Source organism: Lethenteron reissneri, chromosome 27 (genome assembly GCF_015708825.2).
Source record: "Lethenteron reissneri isolate LAM-NWPU_2019-01 chromosome 27, ASM1570882v1, whole genome shotgun sequence".
In the NCBI taxonomy this organism is placed as follows: Eukaryota; Metazoa; Chordata; class Hyperoartia; order Petromyzontiformes; family Petromyzontidae; genus Lethenteron; species Lethenteron reissneri.
In genome coordinates, this window is record NC_083805.1 from 10,504,307 (window position 1) to 10,524,331 (window position 20,025).

General features: G+C 43.1%; 1 protein-coding gene across 7 annotated transcripts; it reads left to right on the forward strand.

Moving 5' to 3' along the window:
- Positions 1-882: 882 nt before the first annotated feature.
- On the forward strand, positions 883-19,739 carry LOC133348555 (uncharacterized). Of its 7 annotated transcripts, XM_061561431.1 has the most exons (11): positions 3,391-3,475; positions 3,869-4,000; positions 4,150-4,217; positions 6,411-6,484; positions 7,207-7,336; positions 7,685-7,777; positions 11,461-11,545; positions 13,114-13,232; positions 14,459-14,622; positions 16,004-16,056; positions 16,749-16,884. In XM_061561431.1, the coding sequence occupies exons 1-10, from the start codon at positions 3,409-3,411 to the stop codon at positions 16,053-16,055; spliced, it is 984 nt and encodes a 327-aa protein (XP_061417415.1). In that variant the 5' UTR covers positions 3,391-3,408; the 3' UTR covers position 16,056; positions 16,749-16,884. The 7 variants fall into 7 exon arrangements, with proteins under 7 accessions (XP_061417420.1, XP_061417419.1, XP_061417416.1 ...); XM_061561435.1 differs by lacking the exons at positions 3,391-3,475; positions 16,004-16,056 and adding an exon at positions 904-1,018 and having other exon boundaries at positions 16,749-19,729; XM_061561430.1 differs by lacking the exon at positions 16,004-16,056 and having other exon boundaries at positions 3,393-3,475; positions 16,749-19,731.
- The last annotated feature ends 286 nt before the right edge of the window (positions 19,740-20,025 follow it).

Consider the following 20,025-nt stretch of genomic DNA (forward strand, 5'->3'; position numbering starts at 1 on the left):
TTCTATAATTCATTTGGGATATGAATTATATTTATACATTTCTTGTTTAACCGTTATGAGCTAACTTAAAACGTGCAACTGTAATTGGGAATGCTTTGATTCGTGATTTAATTATAAAGTTAATTGTAGAAAATGCATTATGTCGCATCGATATAAAATATCACGTACTGTATAACGGAATATACAGTATATCGCATATATAAACAGCATTTGAACATGTAAATAAACACAACAATACCTATTCTTGTGCAGGGAAATCGAGTTTTCAGGTCCATACGGTGTACAGCCACTTCAGTACGGGAACCACTTTTTGTCTGTTTCTCCCTTGTGATGGAACTTTGTCAGATGAACGCTGAGCTTTACAAGGGCACAAGGGGGGTGACCAATATCTGAATTGGTCCCTAATAAGATAGGCACTAAGCGGTTGACAGGTATGTACCTATCTAATAAAACAACTATACACATTAAATACTTTTCGATTTAAAGCTTTGGTGACTGCAGGGGATTCATCTTCTTGGTTCTGTCGGTAAAGTCACGTAGAAGGGAAGTAATCAAATAATAAAAATAAAACAATACAATAATTCTCACGTTTCGGCCACAACGCAAGCAGCCGTCCTCAAGTGAAGACCAGGTCTGTCGGGGAGACAGCGCATTCAGAAACGTCGTGAGAATTATTTTATTATGTTTTATTTTTATTACTTCCCTTCTACGTGACTTTACCAAGAAGATTAAATACGTTATTACATCATCATTGCAGTGCGACCCTTTAACGTCTGTGAAAAAGATCTCGGAAGCTCATCGGATTCCTCCAGTGTCAATAAATTAATCCTAAAGGTCGCGTCACCCACGTGCTTCTGCTGCCACGTGATGTCACCACCACGCAAATGGTTCAGAGAGAGAGAGAGGCCGTGCTGCCACGTGCCACCAACCCCCACCACTCGTCACGGTTAACGGTGGCCCTGAACGGCACCCACCGTGACATGCAGGTCGACTACACTCGCCGCTGTTGACGCGTACGGTAATTCTGCACTAACCACTTAACAGTGACTACACCGACCACTCGTGTAACCCTACACTCACAGCTGTTGACGTGTAACCCCACACTCACCGCTGTGAACAGTGACAACCTTCACTGAACACGTGACCCTACACTCACCACTGTTGACGTGTAACCCCACACCACTGTTGACGTGTAACCCTACACTCACCGCTGTTGACGTGTAACCCCACACTCACCGCTGTTGACGTGTAACCCCACACTCACCACTGTTAACGTGTAACCCCACACTCACCACTGTTGACGTGTAACCCCACACTCACCCCTGTTGACGTGTAACCCTACACTCACCCCTGTTGACGTGTAACCCTACACTCACCACTGTTAACGTGTAACCCCACACTCACCCCTGTTGACGTGTAACCCCACACTCACCGCTGTTGACGTGTAACCCTACACTCACCACTGTTAACGTGTAACCCTACACTCACCACTGTTGACGTGTAACCCTACACTCACCGCTGTTGACGTGTAACCCCACACTCACCACTGTTGACGTGTAACCCTACACTCACCGCTGTTGACGTGTAACCCCACACTCACCGCTGTTGACGTGTAACCCTACACTCACCGCTGTTAACGTGTAACCCTACACTCACCACTGTTAACGTGTAACCCTACACTCACCGCTGTTGACGTGTAACCCTACACTCACCGCTGTTAACGTGTAACCCTACACTCACCGCTGTTGACGTGTAACCCTACACTCACCGCTGTTGACGTGTAACCCTACACTCACCGCTGTTGACGTGTAACCCTACACTCACCGCTGTTGACGTGTAACCCCACACTCACCACTGTTGACGTGTAACCCCACACTCACCGCTGTTAACGTGTAACCCTACACTCACCGCTGTTGACGTGTAACCCCACACTCACCACTGTTGACGTGTAACCCCACACTCACCGCTGTTGACGTGTAACCCCACACTCACCGCTGTTGACGTGTAACCCTACACTCACCACTGTTAACGTGTAACCCTACACTCACCGCTGTTGACGTGTAACCCTACACTCACCACTGTTAACGTGTAACCCCACACTCACCCCTGTTGACGTGTAACCCCACACTCACCGCTGTTGACGTGTAACCCTACACTCACCACTGTTAACGTGTAACCCTACACTCACCACTGTTGACGTGTAACCCTACACTCACCGCTGTTGACGTGTAACCCCACACTCACCACTGTTGACGTGTAACCCTACACTCACCGCTGTTGACGTGTAACCCCACACTCACCGCTGTTGACGTGTAACCCTACACTCACCGCTGTTAACGTGTAACCCTACACTCACCACTGTTAACGTGTAACCCTACACTCACCGCTGTTGACGTGTAACCCTACACTCACCGCTGTTAACGTGTAACCCTACACTCACCGCTGTTGACGTGTAACCCCACACTCACCGCTGTTGACGTGTAACCCTACACTCACCGCTGTTGACGTGTAACCCCACACTCACCACTTTTAACGTGTAACCCCACACTCACCGCTGTTGACGTGTAACCCTACACTCACCGCTGTTGACGTGTAACCCTACACTCACCGCTGTTGACGTGTAACCCCACACTCACCACTGTTGACGTGTAACCCCACACTCACCGCTGTTAACGTGTAACCCTACACTCACCGCTGTTGACGTGTAACCCCACACTCACCACTGTTGACGTGTAACCCCACACTCACCGCTGTTAACGTGTAACCCTACACTCACCGCTGTTGACGTGTAACCCCACACTCACCACTGTTGACGTGTAACCCCACACTCACCGCTGTTGACGTGTAACCCCACACTCACCGCTGTTGACGTGTAACCCTACACTCACCACTGTTAACGTGTAACCCTACACTCACCGCTGTTGACGTGTAACCCTACACTCACCACTGTTAACGTGTAACCCTACACTCACCGCTGTTGACGTGTAACCCTACACTCACCACTGTTAACGTGTAACCCTACACTCACCGCTGTTGACGTGTAACCCCACACTCACCGCTGTTAACGTGTAACCCTACACTCACTGTTAACGTGTAACCCTACACTCACGGTTAACGTGTAACCCTACACTCACTGTTAACGTGTAACCCCACACTCACCACTGTTAACGTGTAACCCTACACTCACCGCTGTTGACATGAGCGGCTACACACACAGAGAGCCGACGCGGCGCAGAGCAAACAAACTCGGACCTCCCGCGGCGCGACCCCCACCCAGGGTCAGGATGTGAACTCGTGTTGTTTTATTGCTCCTCCTCCCGCTGCTGTTGTTGTTGCTGGCGATGTTGATGGGTGTCAACTCGTCATTGCGTTGCTAGGTCAGCGGAATCCCCGAAGCCGGTTCGAGCCATGCGCATACTCTTCAACAGGTCGACAGGCTCGGCTCGTCTCAACAGGGTGACCGCGTTTGCTATTGGTATTGATTTTCACTATGAGACATCTCCTTTAGCAGCGGCAAAATATAGTAGTAGGTTTTTAACCCTTTCAACTGGTACAAAAACTGACACCTTTATACAAGGCATCGTGTTTGCAATAACCATAACGCGAGCAGTCAAAATGCATTTTGACTTGCTTGCGTTGCAAACACGATGCTTGTATCAAGGTGTCAGTTTTTGTACCAGTTTAAAGGGTAAAAACCTACTACTACTACGGTATTGATTTTGTTGATCAATGTGTGACGGAGGAGTTCACTGGCAAAGTGCCGCCCGGTGGAGTTGGTGGATGCCAGTGGTTGAGCGCACGGAGCGAGCGACGAATCGTGTCGGGAGCGCAGACAAACATCATTCCCATGCCCCCCCCCCCCCCCCAGCGTGGAAGAGGACGCATTCATCCAGCAGTGGATTGCGTGGTCTGTGCACGGAGTGGGAACACGTGCAGGGGACTCGAGCAGATCATCTCTTGGGGGTTCTTTCGCTTCATGGAATCTATGAATTTACTGAAGGTGTGCTCATGTGTTTGTGTTGTTGGGGGGGGGGTGTATTTCATGGCATGATGAGGTCTTGGATTCCACGTTTGATCTATGGTTTTGTACCGCCCATTATTGACCCAATAATTAATTATTATGAACTTGTGTTGATCCCTTTTCAACAGGCAGAGAGATATCTTACGGGATGACAACACGCCATCCCATATCAAGCAAGATCAGGGTTTTAAACCAGGTGAGAACCAACTGAGATGACACGTCTTTTAGAAAAGAAACACCGTTTTTTTTTAAAATAAGGATAGTTCAAAGTGTAAATGGGAGGCAGTAGACGCCTGTCAAATAAGCCTAAAAGGTAAACAGCACAAATTTAATCTTACTCTTAGTTTTTTCGGTAAAGTCACGTAGGTAAATAAATGAAATTTCAATTAATAAAAATAAAATAATAAAAAATCACGACGTTTCGGAGGCAACACAAGTCTCCGTCATCAGGTGGGACCGTCACAGCCAGATTTGCTGTATCCCACCTGATGACGGAGACTTGTGTTGCCTCTGAAACGTCGTGATTTTTTATTATTTTATTTTTATTAATTTAAATTTCGTTTTTTTTTTACCTACGTGACTTCACCGACAAAACTAAGAGTATGAATCCTTGCAGTCACGAAAGCTTCAAATCTAAAATGTAATCTTGATTTGAAGCTTTCGTGACTGCAGAAATCCATACTCTTTGGTTCTTTCGGTAAAGTCACGTAGGTAGACTTTACCGAAAGAACCAAAGAGTAAGCATGAATGTAAATTGAGCGGCCTTGGCCATGGTTTGGTGTTTGCTGGAAGAGACGGCAGCTGATGGGTAAATGTTGCATTAGGCACTTGTGTCAATGTAGGGAGGTTGACCGAGCAAGGAAGGTGAATTGTGAGCACGGTTGTGTTACATTAATTGTGGCTGTACAGGAGTACATTGATCACCGTGAGAGACAGAGTCTTTTGAATCTTGACTTGAAGCTTTCGTGACTGCAGGAATTCATATTCTTTGGGTCTTTCGGTAAAGTCACGTAGATAGGAAAATAAAAATATCACGACGCTTCGATCGCAACACAAGCAAGCGTCATCACCTGATCACCTGATGACGATTGCTTGTGTTGTGATCGAAACGTCGTGATATTTATAATTTTTTATTATTATTTTTTTATTTACGTGCCTTTACCGAAAGACTATACTCATTGGTTTTTTCGGTAAAGTCACGTATGTAGAAATAAAGTAAAATGTAACTAAATAAAATTAAAATAAATCACGACGTTTCGAACGCAATACAAGCGATCATCATCAGGTGTAAATGGGGTAAAACACACAGCGAGGGAACACACAGGGGGACATCTCGCACAGAGCACACAGAGAACGGCGAACTGCACGGAGGCAAATACAACAAGAAGATGGGAGACGAGAACTCAACCAACCTTAGAAACAAAATGTGATGCATCAATTTTATATTCACCGAAAGACCCAAATAATAAGACTTGTTTGAGTTTGAGAACTCCCCTTCTGTAGTACGACTCCCCAAAACTGCTTTGGTGCCACATACATTTCGGGTAAAGTATTAGTATAATCAAACAAAGTAAATACAGTGTCGAAATTAAAAGCACTGCAGACCAGAAATACAACATTAAATTATACACCCCTTGTGAATAAAAATACATACCGTACAGTGTTGCAGAATCCCGTGTTAAAACAATACACGTTGATATGTTTTCTAAAATACCTTTGAGGTCATCAAGGTTAATGCACAGTGGATCGATAACCAGATCTATAAATTCCATCTTTCACGAAGTTTTCACCCTCTCAGAAAACCAATTTTCCATTCTTTACTCAAGTCCTTGTGACACTTTGCCAACACTTTATTATTGGCTTTCTTGAGAGGCGGTGTAATACAGTGGTTACACATCCACTTTAGGGCTACAGTGATGTAGCTGCGTTGTCGATGATGATTTCCCCCCCTCCAGCTACGGCCAGGCATACTCCAAGCCTGTGTTAACCACTCCCACCTGTTCTCCTGTCACCATAACTACACCACCACTTCTAAATAACCCCACTCTTTATTTCAACCACCATCATCTGATGTACACTTTTACGATTACAGTAAAGCTCTTTGGAATAAGGCGCTATATACATCTATACAAGGTACTATTGTCAGTGTTTCTAGTTTCAAAAACTTTCATAAAAAAAGGTAAACTAAAACGTTATGCCGATTTGATAAACCCTTAACATTCAGCCAAAAAGGGATATTTATATGTGTAGAAAAAAAGCATGATATATTTGTGGTACATGTATCGCTTTGGGTTTCTGTGCGCACGTTGAGCGATGTCCTTATGGTGTTGCCACATTTGTAGGTGCGCCGCACGAATGAATTGTCTGCTTGCTTTCTCAATTTCTGCAGCAAAGGCTCCGCTGGTTCACCCAGTCAACCTGTGTCTGTGGAACACCAGCAGGAACAATGGGGAAATCACAAAAGTAAATTCACTACTGACACCGTGTCCTTCATAATCTGCACTCGTATTGCTCAAATAGTTGATTACATTTAACTCACATGCATGCTTTATCCCTGTAATAATTGTGTTCAAAATTGTTAACGTGATGTAAATTCGTTTTTAAATGCATTGTAAATAGTCATATTTACATTGCACATTTATAATTTCCCAAACGAACCTATGACGATACATAAATGATACGTAAATCGTTGCCTTCAGCATGTGCAGCTTTGCTATGTTTTGCTTAAATAAGGCTTTTGGATATTTTAATCGTTCACCGTGCTTTAAAACACATTACCCTTCCTGGCAAAGTCCATATTCTTCCAGACTTTTCATGCCATGTATTTGTTTTTAATCTGTGAGAATTGGCATACACACAGTGCGGCACTTATGTTTGCTCTCATTACTTCGCTGCTTGATTCTCAATTTGGCCTCTGTATTAAGTCTTCGCTTTCTGGTGACCATCACAAACAAGACGAAAAAAGGAATTTAGGTTTGAAACAAAAAATACTTTCGTCTTAAAATCACTGCCTCATCAGCTACATAGCGTTCTTTCAATTTCCAATATCTTTCATACTTCAGCCCGTGGTAGCTCAATATATCTTGAATATTCACAATGAGGATAGCCACGTCATCTAACAGCTAACCTTTGTTAGGCAACTCATAATGTAAACACCGTGCAATGCTGGACGATTCTACTTACAGGAAACCTCAATCAAAGCGATCAACCTCTGGCAAATCACCTGCGAAAAGGAAGAGAAAACAGCATGGCAAGGAGGCAGGGGGTGGACCAGCTCCATCAAGGCCAAAGAGTGCACTCATTTATGACCAACAGGTACTGCACACAGGTGGACAGCAGGGCATGAGTGATAGTCTGTAATTTGTGGGCTTCCTTTACAAACATTTCAGCCCAATGATAAATATTGGTCAGTCAGTCATAATTCATCTTCTATTTGTGGTTGGGGTTCTCAGCATGCTTCTGGGTAGTGTCTTGTTCCACACTGATATAATTTTGGCAGCAGCTATTATGGCAGCTAGTAAAGGTTGTTGTTGTTTGAACTGGGTTAGGTTATTTGCTTTTCCCAACTTGTGTCCCAACTTGATACTTGAGAAAACACATGATGTGTGTTGTGTGTATAGCTTGTGAATGAAAGCCGACGAATATTGCCGTATTGTGTAACAGACGGATCTCGAGGAGAGGATGGCTGCTTTTCAGAGCCAAACATTGCGTGATGACACCCAGGACTTCATGAGCGTGGGGAATTATAAAAACCTGGTAAGGGACGAGCATACACTCGGCGTATTCATAAATCACACGTTACAACATGGCGATGGAATGTCATGGGAGTCTCAAGCATCATTTACACGCCTACAACAGCTTTTAAACAAATGTTGGGTTGATGCAAATATATGAAAGAGTTAAGTATGCCTTTGCGATTGCTTTTGCAAAGCTGGTTTTGTGAGTTGTATAAGCTTTGTGAATGTTAATATTTGAAAAAGCTGTATGTATTTCAGAGGTATAATTAAAACTTTATAAGTAATAATTTTTTATTGTGTTATGGATTGCCAGAATTTATTCAATACGATTATCATTTTGCCACGGCTAAATGCAATAGCACTTCCGCAAAAATTAACCCGTAAAAACTAAGTTTTTCACTATAAATCCTTTATATGCGTGGCATCGGTTTTATTTTATTATTCATTTCTGTTTTTCTTGAGTAAGAGTTTCATTTTTATCACATTGGTATTTTAAATTAAATGTGAAAAAATGTTTTTCCTAAAAAGTGGAATTTTTTTCTAATTTTTTTTCACGAAAATAAATTGTCGCGCACAACGAGTATGTGTGCAAAATGTCAGCTCGATTGGATCACGGGAAGTGGGTTAAAAAACGACCGAAAGATTTGCACGGTCGTAAGCGCGCAAGCAAGCAAGCAAGTGAACTTAATATAAAGGATTTAAAAAATACACCCCGGGGTGCTGTTGATGTGCAGAAATACAGGCCACTGGATTGTACATCAAACAACTTATTTCGTGATGTTGCATTGGCTGTGGTGCACAAGCACAATTAAAAACAACCTCGACATATTCGTCAATAGCATTCCCTTAAAAATAAATATATAATGGCCCCTTCTTCATAACACATACATTAGTGTGAAACGTGACTCATTATACATATTTATTTTCAGGCGTTGGTATTAACGAATGTGTTGAGCTTTATTTATTTATTGGTAAATGGCATTGTTTTGAATAGACATTGAATTCATCGTCAGTGTGCTCTGCTCTATGTTAACAGTAGTTTTCGATTAATGTTTTAGAATAAATGTGTGCAGATTACATTGCAGAAATATGCTCTAACTTCAAATATATATCATGGGACCTCCTTTGCCAGTACCAAAATATGAGAATATCTATCCCATAGTTTTGTTACGAAATCAAGATATTTACGTACGTTCTATTCAAGTAAGCTTGATAAATTAGATCTACATTTACTGCAACATTCAAAATCCAACCAGTCATGGCTACTAAGTTATCATTCAGCATTCATTTACCAGTTTGCTATATTTGGCTCCTGGAAAACTATTGTCTTTGTCTTCTTGGTTCTTTTGGTAAAGTCACGAAGAAGGGAAGTAATAAAATAATACAAATAAAACATAATAATGTTTTATAATGTTTTATTTTTATTATTTTATTACTTCCCTTCTACGTGACTTTACCGAAAGAACCAAGAAGATGAATCCCTGTAGTCACGAAAGCTTATAATCGAAATTTATTGTCTTTGTATCAGATTATATGTTTGGGTCATGGACGGTTTGAGTGCACGTGTAGTGGGTAAATAATTGGCGGAGAACTTCTTTGTGAGGCAACACGATATTTATGAACACTCTATTCTACAGGGTTCCTAACACAAAGGGGTAGCGGCCCCTTCACCCGATACCTGGGGAGAGGTACGGCCTACGGACTACACGGGCCCTCACACTGGGACCCCGTTAATTCCCTGTCCTCCGGCTGGGGGCCCTAGGGGAGGCTATGCTGACCCGACCGTGCCAGGGTCCTGACCACTGGCCTCACTCAGCTCCGGCCCTTAGAAGGACGACGGAGTTTGGGGTCCAGGGTCCTAACTTCAGCCCAGGTCTTCAGTCTTCGACTTGGAGGTGACTGAGCCGGACCCTTGAGAGGTCCCTTGAGAGGTCCGGCTTATATACTGGTTCGTGGCTTGCTCCGCCCTAGCCACGCCTCCCTTCCAGAACTTTCTGGAAGATGACATCATCCAGATTTGAAGCTTTCGTGACTGCAAGGATTCATACTCTTAGGTTTTTTCGGTAAAGTCACGTAGGTAACAGTACTCTCCTCTTTGTATTTGGACTAGCTGTACTACCCGGCTTCGCCCGGGACTTGTATCCACCACGCCCGGCCGCCTTTGTCTCCCCAGTGGCGATGTTAATACGCCACACCAGTTACTCGTTTTGAGGCTGAGTCCCTCCCTCACCACTCTCCCTCCCTCACCACTCTCCCTCCCTCACCACTCTCCCTCCCTCACCACTCTCCCTCCCTCACCACTCTCCCTCCCTCACCACTCTCCCTCCCTCACCACTCTGTAGAGGACGTGAAACTTTGATGAATTTACCTCAAAGTCGCGTGGTGGGTGTCGAGGCCTAGCACCGTGCAGAGCCTCCGGCCTCGCCTAAATTGCCCATCCGGCTGAGGCTGGGTACGGGTGGCGTTCCCCCCCCCCCCCGCGCTACAATAATACTGTCTAATTGCTATAATTTTATAATATACCGACCCTATAATAGTAATTGCACACATTGTGGTGGAGGGGGAGTGAAGAGGACGTGAAACTTTGATGAATTTACCTCAGAGTCGCGTGTTAATGCGTGCGCTTATTTTTAACGGGAATTAAAAATGGCGTCCACCCCGCGGCGAAGGCGTCGCTACCCGTTGCCAGGGGCAACCGCCGTCCAATGAAAGCGGCGAAGGCGTCGCTACCCGTTGCCAGGGGCAACCGCCGTCCAATGAAACTGCGTATGGTCCGGCGACCCACAGACAGACAGACAGATTCGCGATTTTATATATATAGTCAACCAATACTGGGTAAAACAACATGTGCACCTGTTGTTCTCTTTTAGCCCCACCCCCCCCCCCCCCCCCCCAATACGTTCCATTCATTGGCTACCACATTCAGATAAGCCCCTCCCCCCCTCCTCCCCACTTGTATTTAAGAACTTGTATCTTGGAATTTTTGCCTCACTTGATACAGTAAATATAGCTGTGACGGTCCCACCTGATGACGGAGACTTGTGTTGCCTCCGAAACGGCGTGATTTATAATTGTATTTCTATTATTTCTATTACTTTTATTGTATTAATTTTTACCTACGTGACTTTACCGAAAAAACCTAAGAGTATGACATCATCCCCCAGTCCCCCCTCCCGGGGTCCGGGGATTGTGTCCCAGGATCCGTTTCCCAGGGATTGTGGTTGCCCCTTTGGGCCACGGTCACTAACAGTGACGTGATAGCGCTTCCGCCTCCTGTTGCCGAGAAGGGGGAACTACCAGCCAACAGAATGGGAAGTGCCGATTAATGCCTCTACACATGCACTAAATGTTACTGATTCTAGATTTGAAGCTTTCGTGACTGCAAGGATTCATATTCTTAGGTTTTTTCGGTAAAGTCACGTAGGTAAAACAATTTAAATTAATAAAAGTAAAATAAAATAAAAATCACGACGTTTCGGAGGCAACACAAGCCTCCGTCTTCAGTTTTACTTGATACAGCTGTCGGGCTGTGACGGTTCCACCTGAAGACGGAGGCTTGTGTTGCCTCCGAAACGTCGTGATTTTTCTTTTATTTTACTTTTATTAATTTTAATTTTTTACCTACGTTACTTTACCGAAAAATCCTAAGAATATAAATGTTACTGCTTAACCATTCTGATTGTGCAACTTACATTGGCACAGGAGATGAATTACACTCATACTCGCCTGGCTGCTTCCAAGCTCATCTGCCACTTCCGGCTTCCAGTAGACATTCGCGGTCTGGAAGGTAAATTAGACTTCCTTCACACGTGTACATCATTACCCCATCCTTTCCCAGTGACCAGTCTTGATACACCCAGCTTGTAATGTTGTCCAATTGTTTACGTGCATTGTGATCGGGCATTGAAATTAAACCTGGGTCGTGCTGCATTGTCAAGTTTGGCTTTATCGCTGCAACAAATGCTTCATCAGTCAGAATATTACTACGGATTCATCAGCGCTGGTTTCCATAACCCAGACTGTACTGCAGTCGTTATTCAGAATAAGAATATTTATTCATGCTGGAGGAATCCAATGAGCGATGAAGCTCTTTTTCCCAGATGTCCAAAAGGGGTGGGTCAGAAAGTTACAACAACAATCAATACTAAAACACGACAGAGAAAGGTTAGCAAATCACAAAAAAACTATTTTTTTAATTTTTGCAGGTAAAGCCCACTTAGCTATTAGCTTCTAATTCAGAAGCGACCTGGCCACAAACGATAGCTCAACGAAGTGGCTTATCACGTGGAAATTTAAAGCAGCCAATTAATCTAAATACTGTAATATATTAAATACGAGCGTGCCTAGAGGGCTGTTTAAAAGTGCATGCAAATTTCAATGACCACGGATGCCCTTATACTTTCCTTGTCTGTTACGTTATAATGATGCTGTTACATCGACTACGTTGGCAGCCATTCTAACACGGCGAACATTTTCTCTTTCTGTGTATGCTTTTGTTTCTCCAATTATTTCTGCTTTGTTGAACAAAAAAACCCACTATTGTTGGAGGGACACAAATGGAAACAAAGAAATAAACAGCTTCAAAGCAATGGACTGATGATTATGAATTTGTAGTGTGCAGCCTGATTTGATTATGCACTTACAACTTGTTATGTCATGATTCAGCAACGTGGTCATTATGGCCAAACATTGACTAAAAACTGAAACGTGCATAAAGCATGGAGAGATGTATGCTTCAATTACAGAACGAAACAGAAATAGGGACACGTATTCGAGAACATACACAGGTCTTTGACATAATTCAAACTGAAAAGTAAGTGGGCCTGAGAAAGACCGAGGAATGCAAGTTGTTGGAAAGGACATCCACCAAGCAGATAGAATGATGAAATCATTTGCAGAAAAGAGATTACATGTTTTTGTAGGATCGTGAGAGATGACAGCGGATTGGGAATGCCTTCATCCAGCAGTGCATAAACTGTGGCTATAGTTGACGATGATGACCTTTCATTAACATGGAATGGGATTAACTGCTTCATTATTTGTAGCCAGTGCTGACCTTTTTATCTGCAGGTTGTGCAGACTATGTAACTGCATGATGTGTCTACATCATTAGACCTCCTTCGCCAGTACCAAGATAGCACCAATTGAGACGAGGCTCAAAAGAAAGCCGTCTCTGGTGTGGACCAATCAGTTTCAAGGACAATGCATATATTATCTGTGTTTTTTTTGCATTTTGACCACAAGTGTTGTGGTTAATGCACACATGATTCCTCGTAAAAAGGTTTCAGTTTTGTTGCCAGAAAAAAGGGGAAAACCCTATTATTGCATGATATGTTTTCCATATCGTCCCTACAGGCATAACTCCACGGCAGTACCTACTGCATTACTGCACCGTAGACCGGAGAAGACGCAATCACTATCAATGCATTTTCATCCAAATGCACCTGGATAAACATGGATTCATCTCCTACAAGGTCACACTGATATGTGTACAAAGGCATTGTGATTGTTCAGCCTCTCTGCTAGATGACCACTCAGTCTATATTTGAAAGTAGTTTATCGAGGGGAATACCCAATTATAGTTTATCTTTTATAATCGCATCCCAGAGTAGTAATTTATTTAAGGGGGAAAAAATCTTTTTCACGTCACTGTTCTTTCATATGCCTGTTCAAATTTTCAAATACCTGCAAAAATGTTAAGTCTAGATTACATACATGTTTAACACAGTGTAAACATAATGCAATAAGATTATCAATAATTTGTGCACGAAAGATAACGATCGTACTTTATTTCCACTCAGCTTGGCCAGAAGTCGTGTAATGTTTTACAAAAAATGTAAGCACAATTGTAGTCTGTTGCTTTTTTCAAACGCCATTCGAAATCAAAAGAGGAAGAACATCAGCGTAGAATAGAGGTGTGATAAATGTAGAAACTCCTGAAACTTTTACAGAATTCAGGACGGGAGCTCTGAGTTTGGATGAGGTTGGTTACGTTAAACTGTAAAGAGAGGTATTATATTTTTAGGTTTTTTCGGTAAAGTCACGTAGGTAAAAAAATTAAATTTAAATGAATAAAAGTAAAATAAAATAAAAATCACGACGTTTCGGAGGCAACACAAGCTTCCGTCTTCAGGTGGAACCGTCACAGCACGCTAGCTGTATCAAGTAAATGAGAAATTCCAAGAGATCCGACCTTGCACAGATGTAGGGGTGTCAGGGGAAGGATTCCCACCAATAGATGGGTTAGTGGGAGGGGTGATCGAGGAGATATAAGGAGAGAACGGGCGGGAAGAAGGGGCCTTTGGCGGGAACGAGATTGGGACGACTGGGGACAGGTGTGGATGGAAGGAAAGGAATAAAGGACGAGACCCCTGCAATCTGGTGTCGGCTCCTACTTTACACATATACTGGTTGAGGGGGGAGGAGCCAGGGTAGGCCCCTGGATAGGAGTTATTTTAATTATTATGATAAGGTTGGTGCGGCTGAAGCTACGGCTAGTCTACATAACAAAGGACTGAGCCTTTGTTATGTAGACTGGTTGAGAGGGGGAGGTGCCAGAGTTGTTAATGTGCGGCTGCTGCTAATGGGACTGAGAAAAAAAACCTAAGAATATGAATCCTTGCAGTCACGAAAGCTTCAAATCTGATGTAAAGAGAGGTCACCATGTGTATGGTGGTGGCGGTCATGGTGACGTGTGCAGGATTGTCAACAGGCTCTCAGCAAGGTGCATGGCAACACAGTCGGAGCTGCTCAAATCAACACCGTCCTTGACATCGTCGGCGCTGACAACAACAGCAAGTTTGATTTGCACCTCTTCAGTGCCCTCTGTGCCCTCTCCGAGAGGATGCTCTACCACGTCTTTGTGTGAGTATCACGTCATCTCTGTACTCGTGCACACATACGCTGCAACATAGAGAACATGGACAGTTTGACTCGCATTCTGCAGAGGGTGCCACATAGGCATTTAACGATTCATTGAGTAAAATCGCTTAAATTTTGACTTAAAACTTCTGTGACTGCAATAATTAATATTCTTTGTTTCTTTCGGTAAAGTCACGTAGATATAAAAAATATAAAAAAAAATCTATCTACTTGACTTTACCGAAAGAACCAAAGAATAAAAAGAGTAAAATCGCTTGTTACGATCACGATACTTTCATCGAAGGGTGAATGTACAAATAAATTATTACCCGTTTATACAAATGTATTTGGAATCTTAAATTTAACCTATTTGAATGAACTGGATAGTTCAAACAAGAAAAGAACATTGAGAGAGACTGGTTCAATAAGAACGTACAAATGAGAAAAAAAAAATTAGTCGACTCACAATCGAGATTTGTAAAAGTTCACATCATGGCAGGGTAGAGCGGCACGGGTGAATAATTACATGCCTCATGTGTTGATGGATAACACCAAATGATCATGAGCGTTCTGGTGAATATAAGGTAACAAAATAAATTAGGGGATAATATCCCTGCTTCTCATGTCTCTGTACATGAAAAAAAAAACCGATATGCTTTGGGCCCTTGCCGATGAACATCTGGCAGTTTTACAGCGTTAGTATAAGCAAGCCTGACTGATGATAAGATTTGGAATGTAGAAACCAGTTCAGAATGTGCTTACATTATACCAATGCTGATTCATCATTGATTTTTTGATCAGATCGCGTAAGTAAAATGTACACTGTAATCATTTCTCCAGCCGACACAGGCAAATATTAAAGTTTTGACGCAAACAAGACGTGTCAATGTATTACTGGTTTAGCACTACCGGTGTGTTGGAGAGCAATCCACAGCACTTAACATTTGGGTACGACATTTCACTGGCAGTTATAGCCAGCATCATCAGACGTTAACCTATCTAACAGTTGTATTTTTGGGTACTGTGGAAAATCTCACCCAGATTTTTTAAGTTTTTCCAAAATTCTAGACGATTTAAAAGTGGCTCATACAATACGTACACAGAGGTTTAATTGTTTTGGGTACATTTGCATTGTCATCGCTTGTATTACCTTACTTATTTTTAACACTCAGTGCTCTGTTAATTTGCGAATTATTTTATCCATCTCAGCGTGTTTTTTGACACGTTTGATTTCACTATTCAGACTTTCATCACATGACTGTTTTTGCCCAATGTTTGAGCGTTTTGATGACAGGGTTTTTTGTTCTCGTGGGTGATGATGAAAGTGTGCATTCAGACAAGCATCAGTGTGTATTTTCTTTCCATATGGGTCATGACCAAGCAGATTATCCAGGAGCGGGAGAGTGTTGGCCTCCTTCACCTCCACAGTAAACTGAGGTGATTGAGGAATTCATGAATTGTATTTTCACCATGGGTCATACAACTAGTGTGTCATCCACGAATCTGAAGCAATGAGAGGGGTTTAATGTGCTTGAAGCTCATGCTTTGCTGCAAATATTTTCATGTATAGATGAGCAATAACAGATGACGAAGAAAACCCATTGCTGCTCCTTCCTTGTGTGTGTAAATATCTACACTCGAGAGGAAAAAGTGTTCTTTAAGTAGTGTTCTGCCAATTTGTTGGATGTGTTTGGATAAACCTTTATTACTAACCACATCATCGAGTATCTTAATTGACTCATTAACTGGGACCTTTGTGAACTGAGAAATCACGTAAAAACTGACGAGATTCTTCTTCTTAAAGCTTCAAATCAAGTTTGACCAGATTGTCTTTAGGGTGCAGTTTATTAGATAATTATTTCCACCAGGCATTCATAGTTGGTTTTTATACAGAGAGGAAGCTACCAATGTGGGGCTGTATTTGTCTTGTTATGAATTGTGTTAATATATATGTAGCAGCACCGATTGTACTGACAATTAGTCTTAAATGAACACATTGTGTGAATCTTTGGCTAACCGTCAAAAGTCTTGGTGGTTTTAAGAGGACGTTTGTAGATCTTGCACTGATTAAGGTTGACCTGAAAAGCAGACTTAGTGACGTGGTTGTTATTGCTGCATTGTGCCCACAGGACAGAAGAGGATGACCACACTGGGCGTGGGAAGAGAGATGCACTGGAGGAGGCTGACTTCTACCTACTGGACATGAAGCTACAAGGATGTAACATCTCTCAAGAAATGAAAAAGCTCTTCAGCGTTCTCTAAGATAGCCATCTCACTCCTGTCACTACACTGCCCCCCCTCCCGCCACCATGTCCACACCAGCAATATAAGTAAAAATCAGTTTGTTTAAATATCACCTCCGTTTGTTGCATCCATTACATATAGTTTAAGGGTTTTAAATAGGATTTAATCAGGTAAGGAAGTGTTACACGTGTTATTATATAAAAAGATAATGCCCGTATTCTTCCATCATTTTAATTTCCACAGGAACAATTGTTGCTGATTGAGACACAAAAACTTATAATAACAAAATCAATTGGAAGCTGTCTTAAGGGCGTGATGTATTGTTGGAGGGGGAGCGGTAATGTTGTGGTTAGCACACTGCGCTACGAACCCGGAAATCTGAGTTTTGAGCCCCGCTCACAATCGATAACAGTGGCGAATATTTAAGTCGACTCAGCCTTCAATGAGTATATGGTGCAGTGTGTAAACATGAGTATATGGTGCAGTGTGTAAACATGACTATATGGTGCAGTGTGTAAGCACTGGGGAGACAAACACAGCCAGGCATGGTATTGGCCACCCACTCAACTCATGTGCCATGCCGGACTTCATAGGTTCTCGCTAACAGCATTTGCCCCAACAGCATGTTAACGTCTATATGGGGAATCGGTCTTTGACATTCATTTAAAACAGCAACTGCCGTTTGTTACTAAGTGGCGGTGACATAACCACGGCGGTTGTGCCAGGCAAGGTGCACTTTGAGGCCACGTGCAGTGTGGAAGGCTCGTTGCGAACAGGTCACGGGACAAACCCAGGTGTTATGGGTTGACTGAGATGACTGGCAGATGTACCACCTGCATTCCCCACTGTGCCACCTTGATGCCTTTTAGCCGCCTGGCACTCCGCTCGCTCTTTCTGGAGGGGAACTGCCTCCTCCTGCCCAGTAGGATCCTTCATGTGCCTCCTCCACATAGGCCGATCTTGACACCACTCAGCTCCACATCCTTCTGAACCAGGTCTTGTTGGAATTCCCTACACCTCTGCTGTAGCAGACGGACAGAAAGTATGGCATCTGTGCAGGACCGCCCTTTCCTGAAACCGCATTGGAGCTGCGCAAGCCTCTCCTCAGCGTGCCTGGTAAGGCGATGTTGAATAATATAATCATTTCCAGGACCTTTTCACATACAACACATACTCATACACATACAATTATATATAGTTTCCAAATTTCGACAAGGATTCAGATGTGTACACACGTACGTGTCCAAATGAACACACTCAAAACGTAATAGCCTAATTAGTTATTTCGCTGGATCCAAAATCATATTTAAGCCAAATCTTCCAGAATCATATCGGCCAAAACAGCCAACGCTTGCCCCTTGATCAAAAAGCTAACCACACTCTGGACAACGTTCTCAGATCTGAGGCAGCTTGTATTATAGATCAGCCTCTTTACTTTCATTCAAAGGCATTTTCTGCGATATAATCCATCACGTTGTCGTAAGTACAATGGGTGAAAATGTTATCTGCCTGATAAGTTATAATTTATAATTATAAGTAGAATTACTGTATAACTATTGATTAATAATGTGAAAATTTAGAATTTGTAATATCAGGTATTGTTACACCATTGATCTCAGAAATAAGATTGCTTTCACTGATGTAAGACAGTACTGTATATATGTTTCGTACAATAATGAACACAAAGCCAATATAAAACAATAAAAAAACGTACATGTCAACCATATCATCATCATGTGTGTTGGTGGAAAATGTGATTTCTGCACTTTTGTTAGTGGGGACGGTGCAATATAATGACCAGGCTTTCAGGCAGCCATGTATAAAAGTGTATCCTTTGACAACAGCAGCCTCCAGGTGGCTTATTATTTGTGATGCAGACTGCGTTGAAGGCAACAAAACTAACTCAGCACATTCGTCATTAAAATTGCCTTAAAAGGAAAAGGATATATAACAGGCGACGTTTTGCGTCATGTGTGAAAAAATATGGCAAACGGTGAGGTCAGCCCGGTAGTGGAACAGAGAGTAGTGACGAAGCATATTGTGCATGAAGACGTCAAGTCAGCTGAGATTCACAGGTGACACGCGGTGCAGTATTGTAAAGGACGGACTTCTAACTTCTTAATGGCACACACTGTTTATTATCTTCCTCTCACCCGTTACCCTGAGGAGACACAGCCTCCGGACCTTGCAGGCTATCTAATCTCCCTGCTATCCCAGCGTCCTCTGGCTGGACCTAGGGGATCTCTCCCCGACCACTGGTTACTCTGAGCCCTAGCCCTGATAAGGGCTGGAGGGCTTGGTCCAGGGTCCTAGATGTCTTCGGCCGACTTGGGTCTTCGTGTAGCAGAACTGGCCAAGAGCGCTCAGCGCTCTGGCTTTTATACCTGTTCGTGGCCGGGTTGTCCAATCCCCGGCCACCTTGTGGGACCCTCCGATTGGTCCTTCCCAATTTGGCGTTTGGATCCTACCTCACCCCCTTTGACCCTGACCGTTTGATTGAGCGGGAAAACCTTGTTTACGATCCGCTCTCTCACAGTTTGCGAACAGCGAGTAGTTAACACCACTACACATGTAACCGGATCGGTTGAAGCTCTACACCAGCTTTTGGAAGTTCCCTGTGCGCGTGGCCACGCGAGAGTGAGTGCGTGCGCCACGGAGGTAGCGAGAGGAATAAAGAAGGCAACGCTAGAGTACGACCAAAAATGCATTTTGACTTATTGATAGCCACCCCGATGCACTCAATAAAGATCGCGGCCAAGAAGAGTGAGGCATAATGGGGATGGGTTACACCAGTGGCGGCTCCTGCAAAATCTCTCAGGGGGGGCAAATGTCTGAATGATTGATAAGGATAAGGTCCACCCATGCAATGGATAAATTAACAGCTTAAGCATGTAAAGACAACTTCACTTCTTTAATATTAATGAAAAATAAAGTGACTTACAATACATCTTGTTTGTTTCTATACTCACTATTATTACAATCCACTCAGTTTCTTTAATTAAAGATTCTACTAGGTGGCGACTCGTAATATTGTTGACTGAAACGTGCTTACGTATGATGACGTAAGCACGTTAGTGCGAGCCCTCCCGGAAGCCATAGAGAATGCATTGCAGCGCCCGCCGTTCGAAAAAAAACATCTTTGAATGTAAGTCTATGGGAACA